At 40.6% G+C, this 21,359-nt stretch overlaps 1 protein-coding gene across 5 annotated transcripts in view; it reads left to right on the top strand.

The window, feature by feature from the left end:
• The window catches only part of LOC115224020 (lipoyltransferase 1, mitochondrial-like), a 45,507-nt gene that overhangs the window by 1,952 nt on the left and 22,196 nt on the right, over positions 1-21,359 (top strand). For 3 of the 5 annotated variants that reach the window (XR_005003639.1, XR_005003638.1, XM_029794812.2), the window contains exons 1-4: positions 8,032-8,178; positions 11,884-12,489; positions 15,826-15,933; positions 17,637-17,774. Coding sequence is in view for 3 of the 5 variants with exons in the window: in XM_029794812.2 (XP_029650672.1) it covers positions 11,944-12,489; positions 15,826-15,933; positions 17,637-17,774 (792 nt within the window). In the remaining 2 variants the exon portion in view is untranslated. Of the gene's footprint in view, positions 1-8,031; positions 8,179-11,883; positions 12,490-15,825; positions 15,934-17,636; positions 17,775-18,974; positions 19,111-21,359 lie in introns of those variants that run through there. The other 2 variants (XM_036512750.1, XM_036512749.1) reach the window with 2 other exon arrangements.

Here is a 21,359-nt window from a genome sequence, read left to right on the forward strand (position 1 = left end):
CTCGACCCCGGGACTTATTCTTTTGTAAGCCCAGTACTTATTCTATCGGTTCTCTTTTTGCCGAACAGCTATGTGACGGGGACGTAAGCACACCAGCATCGGTTGTCAAGCAATGCTAGGGGGACAAACACAGACACACAAACATATACACACACACACACACACACACATATATATATATATATATATATATATATATATACATATATACGACAGGCTTCTTTCAGTTTCCGTCTACCAAATCCACTCACAAGGCATTGGTCGGCCCGGGGCTATAGCAGAAGACACTTGCTCAAGATACCACGCAGTGGGATCTTGCGCTGTGTTTTTGTGTTTTATTTTCTTTGTTTAACAAAAATTATTTACTTTGTGTAAAAAAAAGATTATTAATTTTGTGTTTTATTTACTCTGCTAGGTAATCGTTGTAGGATCGACTACTTACGACTAGCTTGCGCGTGTGCGCTCACCGGGACCACGGTTCGCTAGTAGTACCTTAGAGCTGGCAGAAACGTTAGCACGCCGGGCGAAATGCTTTGCCGTATTTCTTCTGTCGTTACGTTCCAAGTTCAAATTCCGCCGAGGTCGACTTTGCCTTTTATTCTTTCGGGGTCGATAAATTAAGTACCAGTTACGCACTGGAGCTCGATGTAATCGACTTAATCCCTTTCTCTGTCCTTGTTTGCCCCCTCTATGTTTAGCCCCTTGTGGGTAGTAAATAAATAGGTATTTCGTCTGCCGCTGTGTTCTGAGTTCAAATTCCGCCGAGGTCGACTTTGCCTTTCATCCTTTCGGGGTCGATAAATTAAGTACCAGTTACGCACTGGAGTTCGATGTAATCGACTTAATCCCTTTCTCTGTCCTTGTTTGCCCCCTCTATGTTTAGCCCCTTGTGGGTAGTAAACAAATAGGTATTTCGTCTGCCGCTACATTCTGAGTTCAAATTCCGCTGAGGTCGACTTTGCCTTCATCCTTTCGGGGTCGATAAATTAAGTAACCAGTTACGCACTGGAGCTCGATGTATCGACTTAATCCCTTTCTCTGTCCTTGTTTGCCCCCTCTATGTTTAGCCCCTTGTGGTAGTAAATAAATAGGTATTTCGTCTGCCGCTGTGTTCTGAGTTCAAATTCCGCCGAGGTCGACTTTGCCTTTCATCCTTTCGGGGTCGATAAATTAAGTACCAGTTACGCACTGGAGTTCGATGTAATCGACTTAATCCCTTTCTCTGTCCTTGTTTGCCCCCTCTATGTTTAGCCCCTTGTGGTAGTAAACAAATAGTATTTCGTCTGCCGCTACATTCTGAGTTCAAATTCCGCTGAGGTCGACTTTGCCTTTCATCCTTCGGGGTCGATAAATTAAGTACCAGTTACGCACTGGAGTTCGATGTAATCGACTTAATCCCTTTCTCTGTCCTTGTTTGCCCCCTCTATGTTTAGCCCCTTGTGGGTAGTAACAAATAGGTATTTCGTCTGCCGCTACATTCTGAGTTCAAATTCCGCTGAGGTCGACTTTGCCTTTCATCCTTTCGGGGTCGATAAATTAAGTACCAGTTACGCACTGGAGTTCGATGTAATCGACTTAATCCCTTTCCTGTCCTTGTTTGCCCCCTCTATGTTTAGCCCCTTGTGGGTAGTAATAAATAGGTATTTCGTCTGCCGCTGTGTTCTGAGTTCAAATTCCGCCGAGGTCGACTTGCCTTGCATTCATCCTTTCGGGGTCGATAAATTAAGTACCAGTTACGCACTGGAGTTCGATGTAATCGACTTATCCCTTTCTCGTCCTTGTTTGCCCCCTCTATGTTTAGCCCCTTGTGGGTAGTAAATAAATAGGTATTTCGTCTGCCGCTGTGTTCTGAGTTCAAATTCCGCCGAGGTCGACTTTGCCTTTCATCCTTTCGGGGTCGATAATTAAGTACCAGTTAGCACTGGAGCTCGATGTAATCGACTTAATCCCTTCTCTGTCCTTGTTTGTCCTCTCTATTTTAGCCCCTTGTGGGTAGTAAAATAATAGTATTTCGTCTGCCGCTGTGTTCTGAGTTCAAATTCCGCCGAGGTCGACTTTGCCTTTCATCCTTTCGGGGTCGATAAATTAAGTACCAGTTACGCACTGGAGTCGATGTAATCGACTTAATCCCTTTCTCTGTCCTTGTTTGTCCCCTCTATGTTTAGCCCCTTGTGGGTAGTAAAGAAATATATTTACACTCTGATACAAACACACAGTAAGTAACAAGTTTACAGTCACACTCGTTTAAACTAACATATGCACATACTCATGTACGGGTACACTCACACAGGCAGTCGCTTACACTCACACACACAGCTACACTCTTGCACAGAAACACGTACAACACATTTAGGGTTACACATACACACAAAGAAACGAACATAGATATACGCACGCACATATTTACACTCATAGAAACGCGTAAAATGACACCTATACAGTCGCACTTACACTCAGAACTACTCAAACACACACATAATTACATATACTTCCACACAGAAATACGTACGATGACACATATATAGTTACACATACTTAGAGAAATACTGTCTCATAGTTACACATAAACAAATACATGGGTGTTTTGCATATACATATACAGAGATACAGATATGTCCATATAAGACGGGGACAAACAAGGTGAATTCTTATATATACAGATACAAGAATCTATTTTTAGCTCTTATGATTTCGTTTCGGCACCTCATTCCAGGGTTTCTTTTCATTATACCTTTACTAATCTGGAATTAACAAGCAGCGAAAAAGCCACTCTTCACGGATGGCCGCTGTGCTTGAAATAGTTGCAAAATATCCCTCAAGTCACAAAGTCTCAATACAAGAAGTTCATTGCATTTAACAATGTAGGGATCTTTTCGGTTTGAACGGCAGTTTTTAACATAATTTCTAGGTGACTAAAAAAATTTTAAACTTCGTATACTGGTAGAATGTGTTTATAAAACATCTTTTTCTCTTGGCTTTATTGAGAAAATTCTATAGTTTGTAAGATATTTGTTGTTTTTTTTTTTTTCAATTTTTGCATTTTCAACCAATCACTGACGTCTATTGAGGTAAAAAAAACATTCTGTGCCGTATGAATATGTCCCTCGTTTAAGAAACAGATTGGGTTTATTTACATTTGTGAAGAAAAAAAGATACCCTTCCCCCTAACCCTAACCTAAAACTGATTGAAATGCAATAGATCGATACTAGGGTCATAATTATGGGTGACAATTTCATATGACACCGCTAGAAAAAACTGCCGTTCAAACCGAAAAGATCCCAATGTAGTTCTGAATATACAGAAAGGGTGCGATGGCCGTCATTTGCATATCTTTATATATAAAACTGAAGTTGTGTGTGTGTCTGTCTACTCCGATTTAGATTCCTAACTACTCCCACATTTTGCGGCGCAGTTTAACCAAAAGCGGGTATCTTATAGTCGTGATTCATATCGAGCACTTCTGGGTATTAGCGTGAGTCTACGATTTAAAAAAAAAATTTACCATAATTTTTCCGCATTTTTAATGTATTTTTTGCTCGGTTTATATAAGAGAAGTAACTCTCTAAAAATGCTTATATAGTTATTTCCCTTACAAACCCGAGCAACGCCGGACGATACTGCTAGTCTTTGATAAGAGTTGACAAACAGGAACAACAGCTGGGCAAACTTCTGATAACTTCGATCCGTCAGTACTCGGGTTCGATTCACAATAGAATCTACTTCGTTTTAGTTACTCACCTTATGGTTCTTGAGAAAGGCATGAATATTACATCATCCTAATTTTATTCCTCTCTGAAATGTTAACAGTGTGGATAAATAGGCGCAGGAGTGACTGTGTGGTAAGTAGCTTGCTTACCAACCACATGGTTCCGGGTTCAGTCCCACTGCGTGGCATCTTGGGCAAGTGTCTTCTGCTATAGCCCCGGGCCGTCCAATGCCTTGTGAGTGGATTTGGTAGACGGAAACTGAGAGAAGCCTGTCGTATATATGTATATATATGTGTGTGTGTGTTTGTGTGTCTGTGTTTGTCCCCTTCGCATTGCTTCACAACCGATGCTGGTGTGTTTACGTCCCCGTTACTTAGCGGTTCGGTAAAAGAAAAACCGATAGAATAAGTACTGGGCTTACAAAGAATAAGTCCCGGGGTCGTTTCGCTCGACTAAAGGCGCAGTCAAATGACTGAAACAAGTAAAAGAAATAAGAAATGACTAATTTTATTCTAATTAAAGAAAGTGTTTTTATTTTTACAGAGATGCAGCACGAAGCTTTGTCAGTGAACAGGTCGCGGTCTCACAGCGACGAAAATATTTTGACAAATGAAACTTAAATGTTGAAGTGAATCGAACGGTTTTTTGTGTGTTTCTTAAATGGCTTATAAACACCTTCCACGCTGCAATTGTTTTCGTTCCAGCACACGATTCAGATCAGGTCACTTGCTATGCAAGTACATCTCTGTTTTTATTTGTATTTTCTTAAATATTGAGAAGAGGGAGAGGACTAGAGTTTTGGAGCGATGGGCTTTATCTTTCTTTTACTTGTTTCAGTCATCAAACTGTGGCCATGCTGGGGCACCGCCAAGAATTTTTAGTCAAATGAATCGACCCTAGTACTTTTATTTTAAAGCTTGGAACATCATTCTATCGGTCTTATTTGCCGAAACGCCAAGTTACGGAGACAAACACACCAACACCGGCTGTTAAGCGGCGATGGGACACACACACTCTTTTACTTGTTTCTGTCATTTGACTGTGGCCATGCTGGAGCACCACCTTTAGTCGAGCAAATCGACCCCAGGACTTATTCTTTGTAAGCCCAGTACTTATTCTATCGATCTCTTTTGCCGAACCGCTAAGTGACGGGGACGTAAACACACCAGCATCGGTTGTCAAGCAATGCTAGGGGGGACAAACACAGACACACAAACTCACACACACATACATATATATATATGCATATATACGACAGGCTTCTTTCAGTTTCCGTCTATCAAATCCACTCAGAAGGCTTTGGTCGGCCCGAGGCTATAGTAGAAGACACTTGCCCAAGGTGCTCTGCAGTGGGACTGAACCCGGAGCCATGTGGTTGGTTAGCAAGCTACTTACCACACAGCCACTCCTGCGCCTATGTATATATGATGGGCTTCTTTCTGTTTCTGTCTACCAAATCCACTTATAAGGCTTTGGTCGGCCCGATGCTATAATAGAAGACTCTTGCCTGCGGTGCCACTGAGTTCGGATCCATGTGGTTGGGCTAGAAACTTCTTACCACATAGCTACATCCTGATATTGATAGCTGCAGAAGAAATTGGGTGAAAGGAACCTCTACATGGTTATTTAACCTGTTAAAATTCGCTGCAAAATCTACCTCAAATTGCACCTGTCATCTTTAAACAAAAGTCACACAGCGCCCGAAAGAAACAAACAGATTACACACATACAGAGAAACAGCAGGTCGAACTTCCACGCTAAGGTTCCTTCATTAGCTTGCAGAATTCAGTGTGTGTGTTTTAAAAGGGCTACAGTCCGCAACATTCTTTTGTTTTAGTCATTGGACTACGGCTATGCGGAAGCGCTAATAATAATAAATGCCCTGATGCAGTACCAAGCAGTGGCTTCTGATCTTAACTGATTGTTTTGTCTTGGTATAAAAGATGGGCTACAGCAAATATTCTGTTCAATATCACAGATTTGCTTGTCAGTTGTTTGACCGTAACCAGTTGACCATGTCCCTTAGTGGCTGACGATATGTGCATCTCTGATCACGAGCAGAAGTAGTGGGGGAGTATCATAGCCATGTGTTGAGAGGGATTCTTTGGGGTTTGGATAATTCACCTCTGAAAACATGGGTGGTTCGTTCAACATCCTTAAACAACTCTTATTCAGGGACCTTTTGAGCGGGATGGGCTACTCGAACAGAAGAAAATTCTAACTGAGCCTCACCTGCAAGGTCATGCAATGTTTATCTTGATATGAGATCACCATGTCGCGCACATATGGTTGTGATGCATGTGCCTGGTGTACCCTTATCAGATGGGTAGTCATGATGGGTATACTGGGCTTCGTATATTTTTCCCTAGTGTCACTTTGATGACTTGCGCTGCTCTCTTACTCAATAATAATAATAATAACCTTGTAAAATACCTTAGGAATGAGAACCCAGGTTCGAAATTTCCCCAAGACACCTGATGAAGGCTGGAGGGTATATCAGCCGAAACGTTGTGTTAACAACAAACAAGATGAGGACAAAATATTCGTCAAATGTAAATAATGTACATAATTCCTCATCTCTTAAATCGACCCCAGTAGTTATATTTTGAGTTTGTTGCTTCTTTAACTGGTCTCTATCGCCGAACTGCTAATTCGAGGGGCATAAAAAAAAAAACTAACACCAGTTGTCAGGTGGGAAGTGGGGACAAACACACGCCTAGAAAGATCAGTTAATTATGATTTTATTCAGCATATTTCCCTCTCAGATTCACACACTTATTGCAGCGGTCATTCAGCTTTTCTGATCCCTATAAAAGAACTCGGAAGCTTGGGCCTCCAGCCAAGCCTTTCGCGGTGCCCTTAAAGCAAGAAGCTTTTCAGCACCCATCGCATACGTATACACGAAATGCTTCCACACAGTTTCCGTCTACCAAATCTACTCATGTGGCTTTGGTTCCTTCTGGGCTATAGTAGAAGTTGCTACACAGTGGGACTGCAACCGAAACCATGCGGTTGTAAAGCGAGATTCTTCTGGTTGTTTTTGTACTTACGCATCTACATTGTCGTATGTGTTCTTCGGTGGAATTCTAGTTTAAGCACCCCATATAACCCCCTTTTAACTTTTTAATATTTGGGGAATTTCAGAAAATATTTGCGAATTTGTGTTCGACATATTGACCGGTCCGGAGTCGTAGTAGAAGACACTTGCCCAAAGTACCGCGCAGTGAGACTGAACCTGAAACTACGAGGTTACAAAGTGAGCTTCTTACCACACAGCTATGTCTACGCCTGTGCACGTTTTTCTTTTGAAGAGTGTGTGAAGTGTTTTGGGCAAGACACTGAACTGCATCCTGTGGTGACGATTAAACTCGGGAGTTCAGGAGTTTTCGAAAGTATGGAGTGACCCGTTAATTATCGTTATTCTCAGGTCCACTCTGGTTCGGCATAGTAATACTTGTTAAGGACCTTAATTATAGATGGAATAGCAGAAGATGGCCCTGCAGCTAAGGTAGACAAGAGTTGGGGAAGGCTGACCCCCAAATATGTTACACAGCCCCCACCCCACTCCAATATGTAGACATACCCTGATGTTGTGTTAACCGATCCCCCATTTTTAAGGGGCAAATTAGACAGACCTTGTGCCCCAATAGTAAGTTTAAGGGAACAGGAGATTAGAAGAGTAAACTCTAAGACAACTGGCAGAAGGCAACAGGGATCCACTTTTGTATTTTTCCAAGAGAAAATAATGAAATTTTAGATTTTGGCATGGATGTCAGCCCGTTCCACGGTTACTCATTTACAGCTGAAGGCTCGGTTTGGTTTGAACGGCAGTTTTTTTCTAGCGGTGTCATATGAAATTGTCACCCATAATTATGACCCTAGTATCGATCTATTGCATTTCAATCTGTTTTAGGGTTGGGGTTAGTTAGGGGTGGGGGCAGGGTATCTTTTTTCTTCACAAATGTAAATAAACCCAATCTGTTTCTTAAACGAGGGACATATTCATATGGTACAGAATGTTTTCACCTCAATAAACGTCATTGATTGGTTGAAATTGAAGAAAAAACAACAACAAATATCTTACAAACTATAGTATTTTCTCAATAAAGCCAAGAGAAAAAGATGTTTTATAAACACATTCTACCAGTATACGAAGTTTAAAATTGTTTAGTTACGTGGAAATTATTTTAAAAAACTGCCGGTCAAACCGAAAAGATCCAAATTTAGACCTGGGTTTGCACCCCTTAGACAAATTTCGTTTCCGAGCCAGAGCGAAGAGCATTTAAAGCCTTTCCTAATATCAGACGGTTCTACATTAAAATGAATAGCGTGTATGAGACTAACGCAGTTATCTCCCTTACACCACACTACCTCATGGTCGAACGATGGATGTGAAGAATGAGAGACGATCGTAATGATTTCTTCGGATAATTTCAGAAAAAAAAGAAAACAGTATCTTAATTGTTACAGGTAATTATTTAAATTAACTATGTGCACAACTGGTTGACAGACTGTGTGTATTTATATATATATAGTCAATAATAATAAGGGTAAAATTAATTAATTAGTAATTAATAATTTTACCAAGCAGTGTTTAGTATGTAAAAGGACCATTTACGGTATATTTAAACATTACTTTTATATAATTAGGTTTTGCTGAACCCTAATTATATAAAGTAATGTATATATATATATATATATATATATTTATATATACCAATTAAGGACTGAACACGAAAAATGGACAGTCAGCATGCTAGATATAGACGTCAAATCGCCATTCTCCACAAAAGATTATGTTCTCAAATCAAACTGTGCTGAGTTTGATTTGAGAACATAATCTTTTGTGGAGAATGACGATTTGACGTCTATATCTAGCATGTTGACTGTCCACTCTTCGTGTTCAGTCCTTAATTGGTATATATAAATATTTTAATCTTCGGATTCTTTTTTAATATGCTAGACCACTGGTTTTAATTGATAAATATCAATTTCTACCCTTAATTAATTTTATATATATATATACATACACACACCCAAGTCTTATGTTGAGTCCGTTCTTGTAACAAAGTAAATATTCTTTAACAGTGCATGTGTGTTTAAATATATAATATGACTCTACCTCAGCTATATCACGCATATGTAGTCTGTTAGGAAGGTTTGAAAGGGATATTTCTTTTAGGGGTAAGGGTCTTGTGAGAATCAGGAGATAGTAATCTACCTGGGTTGTTTGAAGGTGATTGTAAACACGTGTGAATATACAGAAGCGATTGTTTTGAAGGTGAGTTGACTGCTATTAGTAGCAGATCGTAGCGGTTTCCCCGTTTGTCTCCGTCTTCCGCGGTACTACTAGCGAACAGTGGTCCCGGTGCGCGCAGTCGTGTACTCGCGCTAGCTAGTCATGACCAATCGATCCTTACTTTGTGTAAAAAAATGATTTATTTTGTGTTTTGTTTACTTTCTTACGTAGTCGTTGTAGGATCGACTAGCTTGCGCGAGTGCGCGCACCGGGACCACTGTTCGCTAGTAGTACCCGTCTTCCTTTGAAGGACGGCAAGTACTTATTTATCCCCCGGTCGGCTCTGATCAAGCAATGGTATTCCGTCACGGCTGTCCCATTTTTTCCCAGCACACACACACACACACACACATATATATATATATATATATATATACATATATATATATATATTATATATATATATATTGAATGTGTATTTTTTTTTAGGACAGTAAGAAGTGGTTTGAGATAGACTTAGCTGCATATTTTGCGAATTAGTTTGACTAGATCCTTAACCCTTTCGTTACTGTATTTATTTTGAGATGCTCTGTGTTTCTTTCAATTATTTTAAATATAACAAAGCTTTTAGTAAATAACTTAGTTATCATTAAGCTAGTGTTAGGAACATAAATTGTGACTAAGGTTTGGTGGAAGATTTTAATTCAAACCTTATGAAAACAAAACATTTGCACTACAGAGCCAGACGCGGTTTCAGCCGGGTTGGTAACGAAAGGGTTTATTCAGTCAAATCAAACGATTAATTAAGTCCCTCGCTGGTTTCAGAGAAATTCCAAGAGCGTCGGACAATATTCTTAATTATATCTCGGCTTCCTTCTACTTTTGTATATTTCTTATTTCTCTGTCATTCGTTTAACCCATGAATTTTAGTTTCTTTACGATTATTTCTGTTAATATTTAATCCAAAACCCGTCTTAATTATAATAATAGTTGTTAAAGAAATGCTTTGTTTTTAGTTTTTTTCTTGTTTGTGATACAATCATTCTAAATTAATTAAACTTCAAAATCAAATTAGGCTAAAAATGTTATCGATTGATATATAAGAAATTCCGCCGAGGTCGACTTTGCCTTTCATCCTTTCGGGGTCGATAAATTAAGTACCAGTTACGTACTGAGGTCGATGTAATCGACTTGATCCTTTTGTCTGTCCTTGTTTGCCCCCTGTGTGTTTAGCCCCTTGTGGGTAGCAAAGAAATAGGTATATAAGACTCACTTTTGCCCACCCAAAATTCACCCCTGGTCCTATAGACAATGTTGGGAATCCTATAAGCTAATTTTGTCCCTGACGTTCACGTTTACCTGAAAATGTGCTGATGAAACCGTGGTTGGTCTAATATGCCATCAAATACGGTAAATTTGTTTGGATTTTCGTTTAGCTCTTACATAATATAGATTTCCAACATAAACTCAAGGTCACACGTTTCGAAAAAGGGAACAATGGAGTGCAGGACTTGACTGGTTCTTATTTTACCGACATCGTAAATATGAAAGACAAATTCGATTCCGGTTCGATTTAAATATTGGGAAGAACTGTTGAAATTATCGATCAACCAAATATTATGAATGATATCTCCACTCACACTCATCTTCAGTTTACACCGCCGGTGTAGACCGAATAACTGTACTCTTATTTTGATATCTCTCTCTTTTGCTTGTTTCAGTCATTTGACTGCGGCCATGCTGGAGCACCGCCTTTAGTCGAGCAAATCGACCCCGGGACTTATTCTTTGTAAGCCCAGTACTTATTCTGTCGGTCTCTTTTGCCGAACCGCTAAGTAACGGGGACGTAAACACACCAGCATCGGTTGTCAAGCAATGCTAGAGGGACAAACACGGACACACAAACACATACATATATATATATATATACATATATACGACAGGCTTCTTTCAGTTTCTGTCTACCAAATCCACTCACAAAGCATTTGATGGCCCGGGGCTATAGCAGAATACACTTGCCCAAGATGCCACGCAGAGGGACTGAACTCGGAACCATGTGGTTGGTTAGCAAGCTACTTACCACACGACGCTAAAACATAAACTGTTTTGTAATTTACGTGGAATAAAAATGAGAAATAATAAGTTTCAAATTTTGGCACAAGGCCAGCAATTTTGGGTACTATTTGAGAACAGTGGTCTCGGTGCGCGCTCTCGCGCATCCGCGCCAGCTAGTCATGACTAGTCGATCCTTACTTTGTGTTTTAATTACTTTACTCTCTCTTTTACTCTTTTACTTGTTTCAGTCATTTGACTGCGGCTATGCTGGAGCACTGCCTTTAATCGAGCAACTCGACCCCGGGACTTATACTTTTGTAAGCCCAGAACTTATTCTATTGGTCTCTTTTTGCCGAACCGCTAAGTAACGGGGACATAAACACACCAGCATCGGTTGTCAAGCAATGCTAGGGGGACAATAACAGACACACAAACACACACACATATATATACACATATACATAGATACGACAGGCTTCTTTCAGTTTCTGTCTACCAAATCCACTCACAAGGCTTTGGTCGGCCCGAGGCTATAGTAGAAGACACTTGCCCAAGGTGCCACGCAGTGGGACTGAACCCGGAACCATATGGTTGGTTAGCAAGCTACTTACCACACAGCCACTCCTGTTTTATTTACTTTGTTTAAAAAATTATTTACTTTGTGCTTTTGTGTTTTATTTACTTTGTTTAACAAAAATTATTTACTTTGTTTTATTTACTTGTTGTGCCTATCACCATCATCATCACCGTCATTATCATCAACATTATCATCACCACCACAACCATCATCATCATCATTTAACCTCTGTCCTCCAATGTAGATGTAAAAGCAAAAAGGTGATGATAGGAATATTTATTTTGATTTTGGTTTTGTTTTTCAGTTCTGTGAGTCTGCGATATTCCATATCATTTTTGGCAATGTGTGACATCCAGTTGCTACAATGTCCTTCTGTTTACCATACCTCAGACTTTACCGCCGCCATCTCTCAGCATACACAGATCTGTGTCAAAGACATTTTCACCTGGAACAGATTCGCTCGCTCAAAGTGACACCTGCCCTTCCTCTGGTCAGAACAGCCACAACAAAAGCCGCTAAGCATGAAGTAATAGTTTCACAATCAACGTGTATCTTCGAAAACCTTTCTCTGGAAGAATGGCTATTTGAAAACACGGACTTTGAAAATACATCTTACCTGTTGATTTGGCGAAACACCGAAACAGTTGTGATCGGACGGCACCAGAATGCTTGGATTGAAGCCAATGTGCCCCTGCTGGAGCAGAAAGGCGTCAGCATTGCACGCAGGAACAGTGGCGGAGGAACTGTTTACCATGATCTTGGCAACATCAACTTTTGTTTCCTGACATCGCGTGAGCGATACAACAGAAAATGGAACCTGAATCTTGTGACAGAGGCTGTGAATGATCAGTGGATGCTGAATCTCAGTGTGAATGCCCGAGATAACATCATGTGGAATGACATGTTTAAGGTAACCAGGAATGTTTTATTTTGGTACTTTAATATGTTTCTTTATTAGCCACACAGGGCTGCACAAAGACGGGACAGATTACAAGGTAGAGCTTTTCTTTTGGGTATAAAAGAAGGGGGTTTTGGTTTTCGATCAAAGACGGGACAAATTACAAGGTAGAGCTTTTCTTTTGGGTATAAAAGAAGGGGGTTTTGGTTTTCGATCAAAGACGGGACAAATTACAAGGTAGAGCTTTTCTTTTGGGTATAAAAGAAGGGGGTTTTGGTTTTCGATCAAAGACGGGACAAATTACAAGGTAGAGCTTTTCTTTTGGGTATAAAAGAAGGGGGTTTTGGTTTTCGATCAAAGGCGGGACAAATTACAAGGTAGAGCTTTTCTTTTGGGTATAAAAGAAGGGGGTTTTGGTTTTCGATCAAAGGCGGGACAAATTACAAGGTAGAGCTTTTCTTTTGGGTATACAAGAAGGGGGTTTTGGTTTTCGATCGAAAGGGATCGTAAAAAGAAAGAAAGAGGAAAGCAAAAAAAAAAGGGAGGGAAATAAAATAAAAGGAAAAAGAAAAAAATCGATCAATAGGGATCGTTATCACAGAAATGTCAATATAAAGTGTAAAGGGGTGGACAGGTGAGGTTTACCTGTGGAAAGAAAAGCCTACGGAAAAGACCACGGTAACCTCGGTCAATGAAGTCACATGTTATATAAGCAACTCTCTGTATTAATTTTTACGGTTCATAGGATCATAGTTAAGGTGGCTTCGTCATTCATACGTGCCATCCTTGCTCATTCACCCATCTTTTTTTGAAACATTCACTAGACAAAACTTGCCTCTCTACTCTCACTTTCCTCTTAGTCAGTTTGTCATAGACGTTATGGCCTTCACACCATAAATGAAGCCTTTGTACAAATATACCAAATATACCAACCATTTGAGGCTCGTTGCAGTTGTCCACACTTTCAGTATTTGTGACAGAAGTCAAGTGACAAATGTACTTTACTTGGCTGGCTTCCGTGTCGGTGGCACGTAAAAACCACCAACCGCTCATGACCATTGCCAGCCTCCTCCGGCACCTGTGCCAGTGGAACATAAAAAACACCATCCAAACGTGGCCGATGCCTGCGCCGCCATGACTAGCATCCGTGCTGCTAGCACGTAAAAAGCACCAACCGCTCGTGACCGTTGCCAGCCTCCTCTGGCACCTGTGCCGGTGGCACATAAAAAGCACCATCCAAACGTGGCCGATGCCTGCGCCGCCATGACAGACAAACGGATTAAGTCGATTACATCGACCCCAGTGCGTAACTGCTACTTATTTAATCGACCCCGAAACGATGAAAGGCTAAGTCAACCTCGGCGGAATTTGAACTCAGAATGTAGCGGCAGGCGAAATACCACTGAGCATTTCGCCCGGCGTGCTAATAGGAAGGAAGGACAAATGCCGCCGCCAAGGTCAATGTTGCCTTTCATCCTTCCAGTGGTTGATAAAATAAGTGCCTGTTTAACCCTGTCTTCTCACCTTCACTGAAATTACTGGCCTTGTGCCAAAATTTGAAACAATCATTATGGTATGAGGTGGCAGAATCATTAGCATGTTGGCCAAAAGGCTTAGTAGCATTTTATCTAGTTTTACATTCTGAGGAGTGGGCCAAAGTACCACACTGCTGCTCTGTTTCCATGCTCTTTAGCGTAGTCTATTAATTGAAGCTTGTACTGAATAGCGTAGCTTAACCTCTTTCCTCCTGTAGCCATATCTATATAGGTAAAATCACTGGAGGCGCAATGGCCCAGTGGTTAGGGCAGCGGACTCGCAGTCATAGGATCACGGTTTCGATTCCCAGACCGGGCGTTGTGAGTGTTTATTGAGCGAAAACACCTAAAAGCTCCACGAGGCTCCGGCAGGGGATGGTAGGGATCCCTGCTGTACTCTTTCACCACAACTTTCTCTCACTCTTACTTCCTGTTTCTGTTGTACCTGTATTTCAAAGGGCCGGCCTTGTCACTCTCTGTGTCATGCTGAATCTCCCCTGAGAACTACGTTAAGGGCACACGTGTCTGTGGAGTGCTCAGCCACTTACACGTTAATTTCACCAGCAGGCTGTTCCGTTGATTCGGTTCAACTGGAACCCTCATCGTTGAAACCGACGGAGTGCTAAAGAGTGCTTCCATCATAGGTAAAATCCAGAAAAAAATCTCTGATCCATATCAACCTAAGTCTTGTGAACAACTGAACAAGATTTCGTGTTATCCCTCATGTAGCAAACGTTCGCAGCATTTCCAGGTTGCTTCAGCATTGCCATCAAGTGATGGTTTGTAAACCAGCTTGTAAAGTGTTTAAGACGTTGTTACAGATATTGGGTAATAAAATATCAATAATAACCATAATATTAGCTATAGTAATCATAATGATGATAAATAATAATAATAATAATCATCTCATGTTTTTTTTAAAAAATAGGCTATTACAATATCATAGAGAGCTAGGCTACATCTACATGACCTCTGATGTAAAATTTTGGCCAACAGCTGTGTTTTGAGCCTACATTGAGTGCATTGGACGCAGAGGGATTTTTAAAGCTATCTTTGGGTAAAAAAAAGGTGTATCTTATAAGCCATCAAATATGGTATATATATATATATATATATATATATATATATATGCAAATAAGAAAATGGAGGAACAGATTCCTTTCAATCATCGACTTACAGATAATACCAATTCATATAATTTATTAACTAATTAAATAGGAACATCCAAATCCAACAGAATAAAACAATATATATCAATAAGTAAGATAATACCATAAAAACATTACATATAAAATGGATCTTACAGCTGTTTCAACCTGTAGATAAAGGTATCTCATTGTGCCTATGCATATATATATATATATATATGTGTGTGTGTGTGTATATATATATATATATATATATTATATATATATATATATGCATATATATGTGTGTGTGTATATATATGCATATATATGTGTGTGTGTATATATATATATACATATATATATGTGTGTGTATATATATATATATATATATATATATATATATATATATATATATATATATGCATATATGTGTGTGTGTGTGTATGTATATATATATATATATATATGCATATATATGTGTGTGTGTGTGTATGTATATATATATATATATATATGCATATATGTGTGTGTGTATGTATATATATATGTGTGTGTATATATATATGCATATATATATGTGCGTGTATGTATATATATATATATATATATATGCATATATATATGTGTGTTTGTGTATATATTTTAAACTCTGAAATGATTTTGGTGTTTGTTGATTTTGACAGGTGTCTGGAACTGCTGCAAGGTTGAAATCCAAATGTGCCTATCATCATTTTACTCTACTTCTCGATGTCAATCTGAATAACCTGCAGTCCTTTCTCCAGAGCCCTCTGGTGAGTGACTTTTATTTTCCACATCTATCGTTAACACAGAAATCATCTGCAAGCTGCTACAGCAGCTGCAGTGGAGGCGCAATGGCCCAGTGGTTAGGGCAGCGGAATCGCGGTTGGAGGATCGTGGTTTCAATTTCCGGACCGAGCGTTTTGTGTGTTTTATTGAGCGAAAACACTCAAAGCTCCACGAGGCTCCGGCAGGGGGTGGTGGCGACCCCTGTTGTACTCTTTCGCTCCAACTTTCTCTCACTCTTTCTTCCTGTTTCCTGTCCCCGACTTCCTACGCAACTGCTGAGCCTGGATGTGCATTCATTCATCCATCCGTCGATGCTCTCGGTGTCGGGGGGTCGACCTGCTTTCTCTTCTGCGGGTCTTATGAATAGCAAAGGACCACATTTCGGACTTCTCCCATCTTGCGAGCTCTGGCATGAAGACCGCTTCGCTCAACAGCAACAGCAGCACCACCACCACCACTACCTCCACCATCAACACCATCATCACCACCACAATCATCATCACTACTATCATCATTGTCACCTCCACCACCACCACCACCATTACCACTATCATCCACCTCCTCCTCCTCATTGTTATCATCATCATCATCATCATCGTCACTACAATCATCACCACTTCCACCACCACCACTACCTCCACCATCAACACCATCATCACCACCACAATCATCATCACTACTATCATCATCGTCACCTCCACCACCACCACCACCATTACCACTATCATCCACCTCCTCCTCCTCATTGTTATCATCATCATTGTCATCGTCACTACAACCATCACCACTTCCACCACCACCACTACCTCCACCATCAACACCATCATCACCACCACAATCATCGTCACCTCCACCACCACCACCACCATTACCACTATCATCCACCTCCTCCTCCTCATTGTTATCATCATCATCATCATCATCGTCACTACAACCATCACCGCTTCCACCACCACCACTACCTCCACCATCAACACCATCATCACCACCACAATCATCGTCACCTCCACCACCACCACCACCATTACCACTATCATCCACCTCCTCCTCCTCATTGTTATCATCATCATCATCATCATCGTCACTACAACCATCACCACTTCCACCACCACCACTACCTCCACCATCAACACCATCATCACCACCACAATCATCGTCACCTCCACCACCACCACCACCATTACCACTATCATCCACCTCCTCCTCCTCATTGTTATCATCATCATTGTCATCGTCACTACAACCATCACCACTTCCACCACCATCAGTTGTAGTAGTGGCAGTAATAACAGTTCTCGTTTTCATTTATTGACATCACCGTATATGTTTTACCTAATTCTTCACCTGCATTGCTCAATTAAAAAATAATTAAAAATTCACATTTTTTATCGAATTATTTTTGTTATATTTGTCTATCTATCCAACTGTAAACATTTTAAATATTTCACTAACTTTTTGTTATAACTTTGTAAAAAGGTACATATTTTGCCAAAAATTGCCAAATTTGTTCCCACAGTCTTCTTTATCCACAACCAGAATCGTAAACTTTCTCTTGAAAATATTTCAAACTAGTCAAAGACAGATTTGGCAAGAAATATACAGTGTTTCAAGGTAACATTGCTCAAAAATCTCTTGAAACATTTAATTTTGCTTTTTTTTTTTTTTTTTTGTTTTTTTTCCCCCTTAGCTCGGAGCAAGTAGTCGTGCCACAGCCAGCATCCCTTCCTCTGTCATCAACCTCCTTGATGTGGAACCGCAGTTGACATATGACAATGTTATCCAGTGCGTTGCTCAGCGATTTCTTAGTTTCAGTCATAACTCACAGGTAATTAAAAAAAACGCTGTTTCTTTAATAATGTTCCATCAATCCTTATTAGATACGTTTGGCTTAACTAATTAACACCTTTGTCTTAATAATCAATATAGGCGCAGGAGTGGCTGTGTGGTAAGTAGCTTGTTTACCAACCACATGGTTCCGGGTTCAGTCCCACTGCGTGGCACCTTGGGCAAGTGTCTTCTACTATAGCCTCGAGCCGACCAAAGCCTTGTGAGTGGATTTGGTAGACGGAAACTGAAAAGAAGCCTGTCGTATATATGTATATATATATATATATGTGTGTGTGTGTTTGTGTGTCTGTGTCTGTCCCCCTAGCATTGCTTGACAACCGATGCTGGTGTGTTTATGTCCCCGTTACACAGCGGTTCGGCAAAAGAGACTGATAGAATAAGTACTAGGCTTACAAAAGAATAAGTCCCGGGTTCGATTTGCTCGATTAAAGGCGGTGCTCCAGCATGGCCGCAGTCAAATGACTGAAACAAGTAAAAGAGAGAGTTGCAATTTTAATTCATGGAATCAACCGCTGTTCATGTGTAGCACTGAAAATATTTTTATTGGCCCTTGGAACATATACAACCCTAGTGAGAGTTGAACTTGGTATGTAAATGGACTAAGCTAAATACAGCTAACCAGACTATTTAATCTCATATTTTTAGTGGCCCCCGTGCCGGTAGCACGTAAAAAGCACCCACTACACTCTCGGAGTGGTTGGTGTTTGGAAGGGCATCCAGCTGTAGAAACTCTGCCAAATCAAGATTGGAGCCTGGTGCAGCCATCTGGTTTGCCAACCCTCAGTCAAAGTCGTCCAACCCATGCTAGCATGGAAAGCGGACGTTAAACGATGATGATGATGATGATATTTTTACCATTCCTGCTTTTTTTAATGCCCTTTAACCCTTTAGTATTTAAACCGGCCATATCCGGCCAAAATATTTAATCTGTTTTATGTTCAAACTGACCAGATCCAGGCTCTCACACCTACCCTACAATGTTATTCTACATTAAGTAATTATACCATCAAGATCTTGAAGATATGAGATAATACATGATTAATTCAAATCAATGTGAATCAATAAGCATTATGTTTGATAGGCCTCAATTCTTCCTTTTGTTTAACAACCAACTGTTTTTGTTGAGGACTACAATTAATTCCTTTTTCAGAATGTTATTTGTCCCCCTATTTTACAGCCGCAGAAATTTGCACCCACGATCAGCTTTGGTTGAAGTTCCTGTACCCTTGAATAAGCTTGAATTTGTGTGCCTCACTTAGGTCCAATAACCTTTAAAAAATGGAATGGAATGGAAGCACTCCGTCGGTTACGACGACGAGGGTTCCGGTTGATCCGAATCAACGGAACAGCCTGCTCGTGAAATTAACGTGTAAGTGGCTGAGCACTCCACAGACATGTGCACCCTTAACGTAGTTCTCGGGGATATTCAGCGTGACACAGAGAGTGACAAGGCCGGCCCTTTGAAATACAGGTACAACAGAAACAGGAAGTAAGAGTGAGAGAAAGTTGTGGCGAAAGAGTACAGCAGGGATCACCACCATCCCCTGCCGGAACCTCGTGGAGCTTTTTAGGTGTTTTTCGCTCAATAAACACTCACAACGCCCGGTCTGGGAATCGAAACCGCGATCCTACGACCGCGAATCCGCTGCCCTAACCACTGGGCCATTGCGCCTCCACCTTTAAAAAATATGTAGTATGGAAAAGGAAAATAACTCTAGTTGCTTAAGCTGTCATAATTATAAAGAGTTACGTCTCTTGAAATATTAGCTTGCTTATTTTATCTATTTCTTCCACGTTCACTAATTCCATCATCACCATTCACATCCAACGTTTGAAGAATATTGCTTGTTGTGTAGTTGTTTAGCTCCAGGTCAGCTTTAATCGAAAACACCTAAGATCAAAGTCATTTAACCGTGATCATCTCTTTTGTGCATTATGTGTCCAGGACGCCAATATCGCACGCGTCTTTTTTTTCTTTTAATGGTGGCAAGGCGTGATTTGAGGGGAAATAGGACTGATATTTTCAGCAGGTCGGATGACCACAAAGGCACTTCTTCATTATGCCGTTGATTATTTGTTTGGTTGAAGGATCGGGGCGGCGGCGAGGCAGAAACTACGAAATAAATCTCAACGAATTTCTTACAGGATGCAGATTCTGTCTGTCTGTCTCCAGTACGTATATGTATATACATTGTGTGTGTTGACGATTTTCTTTCTCCGTCTTCCCTTCCTTGGACCTTTCCTTTTTCTATGTTTCTGACGAAGAGCTCCACTCGAAACGTTAAATCCTCCTTCTTTCTTTCCTTTCCTGAGCGTCCAATAATACTATACTTGTTCAATGTCCTCGCGTTGTTGATTTTTCTCTGTGTTTTCATGTTTGGATTAACTTTATATATATATATATATCTCTATATAAACGGCAGTTTGTCTGTGTGTCTGTTAGGTTGTACCCTCACCCTGACCACGGCTTTCAACCGATTCTGATGAAACTTGACACACACATAGCCCAATGTCATAATTCAAAACTAACGCAGCGAAAATTTTGAAAAGTTCCCCCAGTTCTGAAAAAAATCGATAAATTTGACATGGGGTCGAGAATCAGAAACACAAACCACAAACAGTCTAGGGGACGCAACTCCACCTTTTTTAACTCTCAAAAAAAATTTACCATAATTTTTTTCCATTTTTTTTGCTATATTTTGGCTATAACTCTCTAAAAATGCTTTATAGTTATTTCCCTTACAAACCTGAGCAACACCGGGCGATACTGCTAGTATATATATATATAGATGAACATCAATGGAATTTGTATCTTTGTGGTTCCAGTACCGGTGGCACACAAGAAAACCATCCGAACGTGGCCGTAGCCAGTACCGCATCGACTGGCCTCCGTGCTGTGGGCACAACAAACACCATCTGATCGTGGCCGTTCGCCAGCCTCATCTGGCACCTGTGTCGGGCACATAAAAACACCATCCGAAGACCCGGTGACGTAGTCAGTCCACCTGTGCATACCTTCCTACTTATGACACTTGTGAAGACCTGTTGAGGCAAGTGTGTGACACCTACTTATGACACTTGTGAAGACCTGTTGAGGCAAGTGTGTGACACTTGTGTAGACCTGTTGAGGCAAGTGAAAATCAAATCAAATCAAATCAAACCAAATCAAAATAGATGAACATCAATGGAATTTGTATCTTTGTGGTACCAGTACCTTTGGCACACAAGAAAACCATCCGAACGTGGCCGTAGCCAGTACCGCATCGACTGGCTCTGTGACGTGGGCACATAACAAACACCATCCGATCGTGGCCGTTCGCCAGCCTCATCTGGCACCTGTGTCGGTGGCACATAAAAACACCAACCGAAGACCGGCAAGACTAGTCAGGCCATAACCCGTGGCCCCTACTTGGGACGTAGTCAGTCCCCTGTGCATACCTTCCTTCCTTCCTGTGACACTTGTGAAGACCTGTGAGACCTGTTGAGGCAAGTGAAAATCAAATCAAAACAAATCAAAATAGATGAACATCAATGGAATTTGTATCTTTGTGGTACCAGTGCC

This window comes from Octopus sinensis, linkage group LG24 (assembly GCF_006345805.1).
Source record: "Octopus sinensis linkage group LG24, ASM634580v1, whole genome shotgun sequence".
NCBI classification, from domain to species: Eukaryota; Metazoa; Mollusca; class Cephalopoda; order Octopoda; family Octopodidae; genus Octopus; species Octopus sinensis.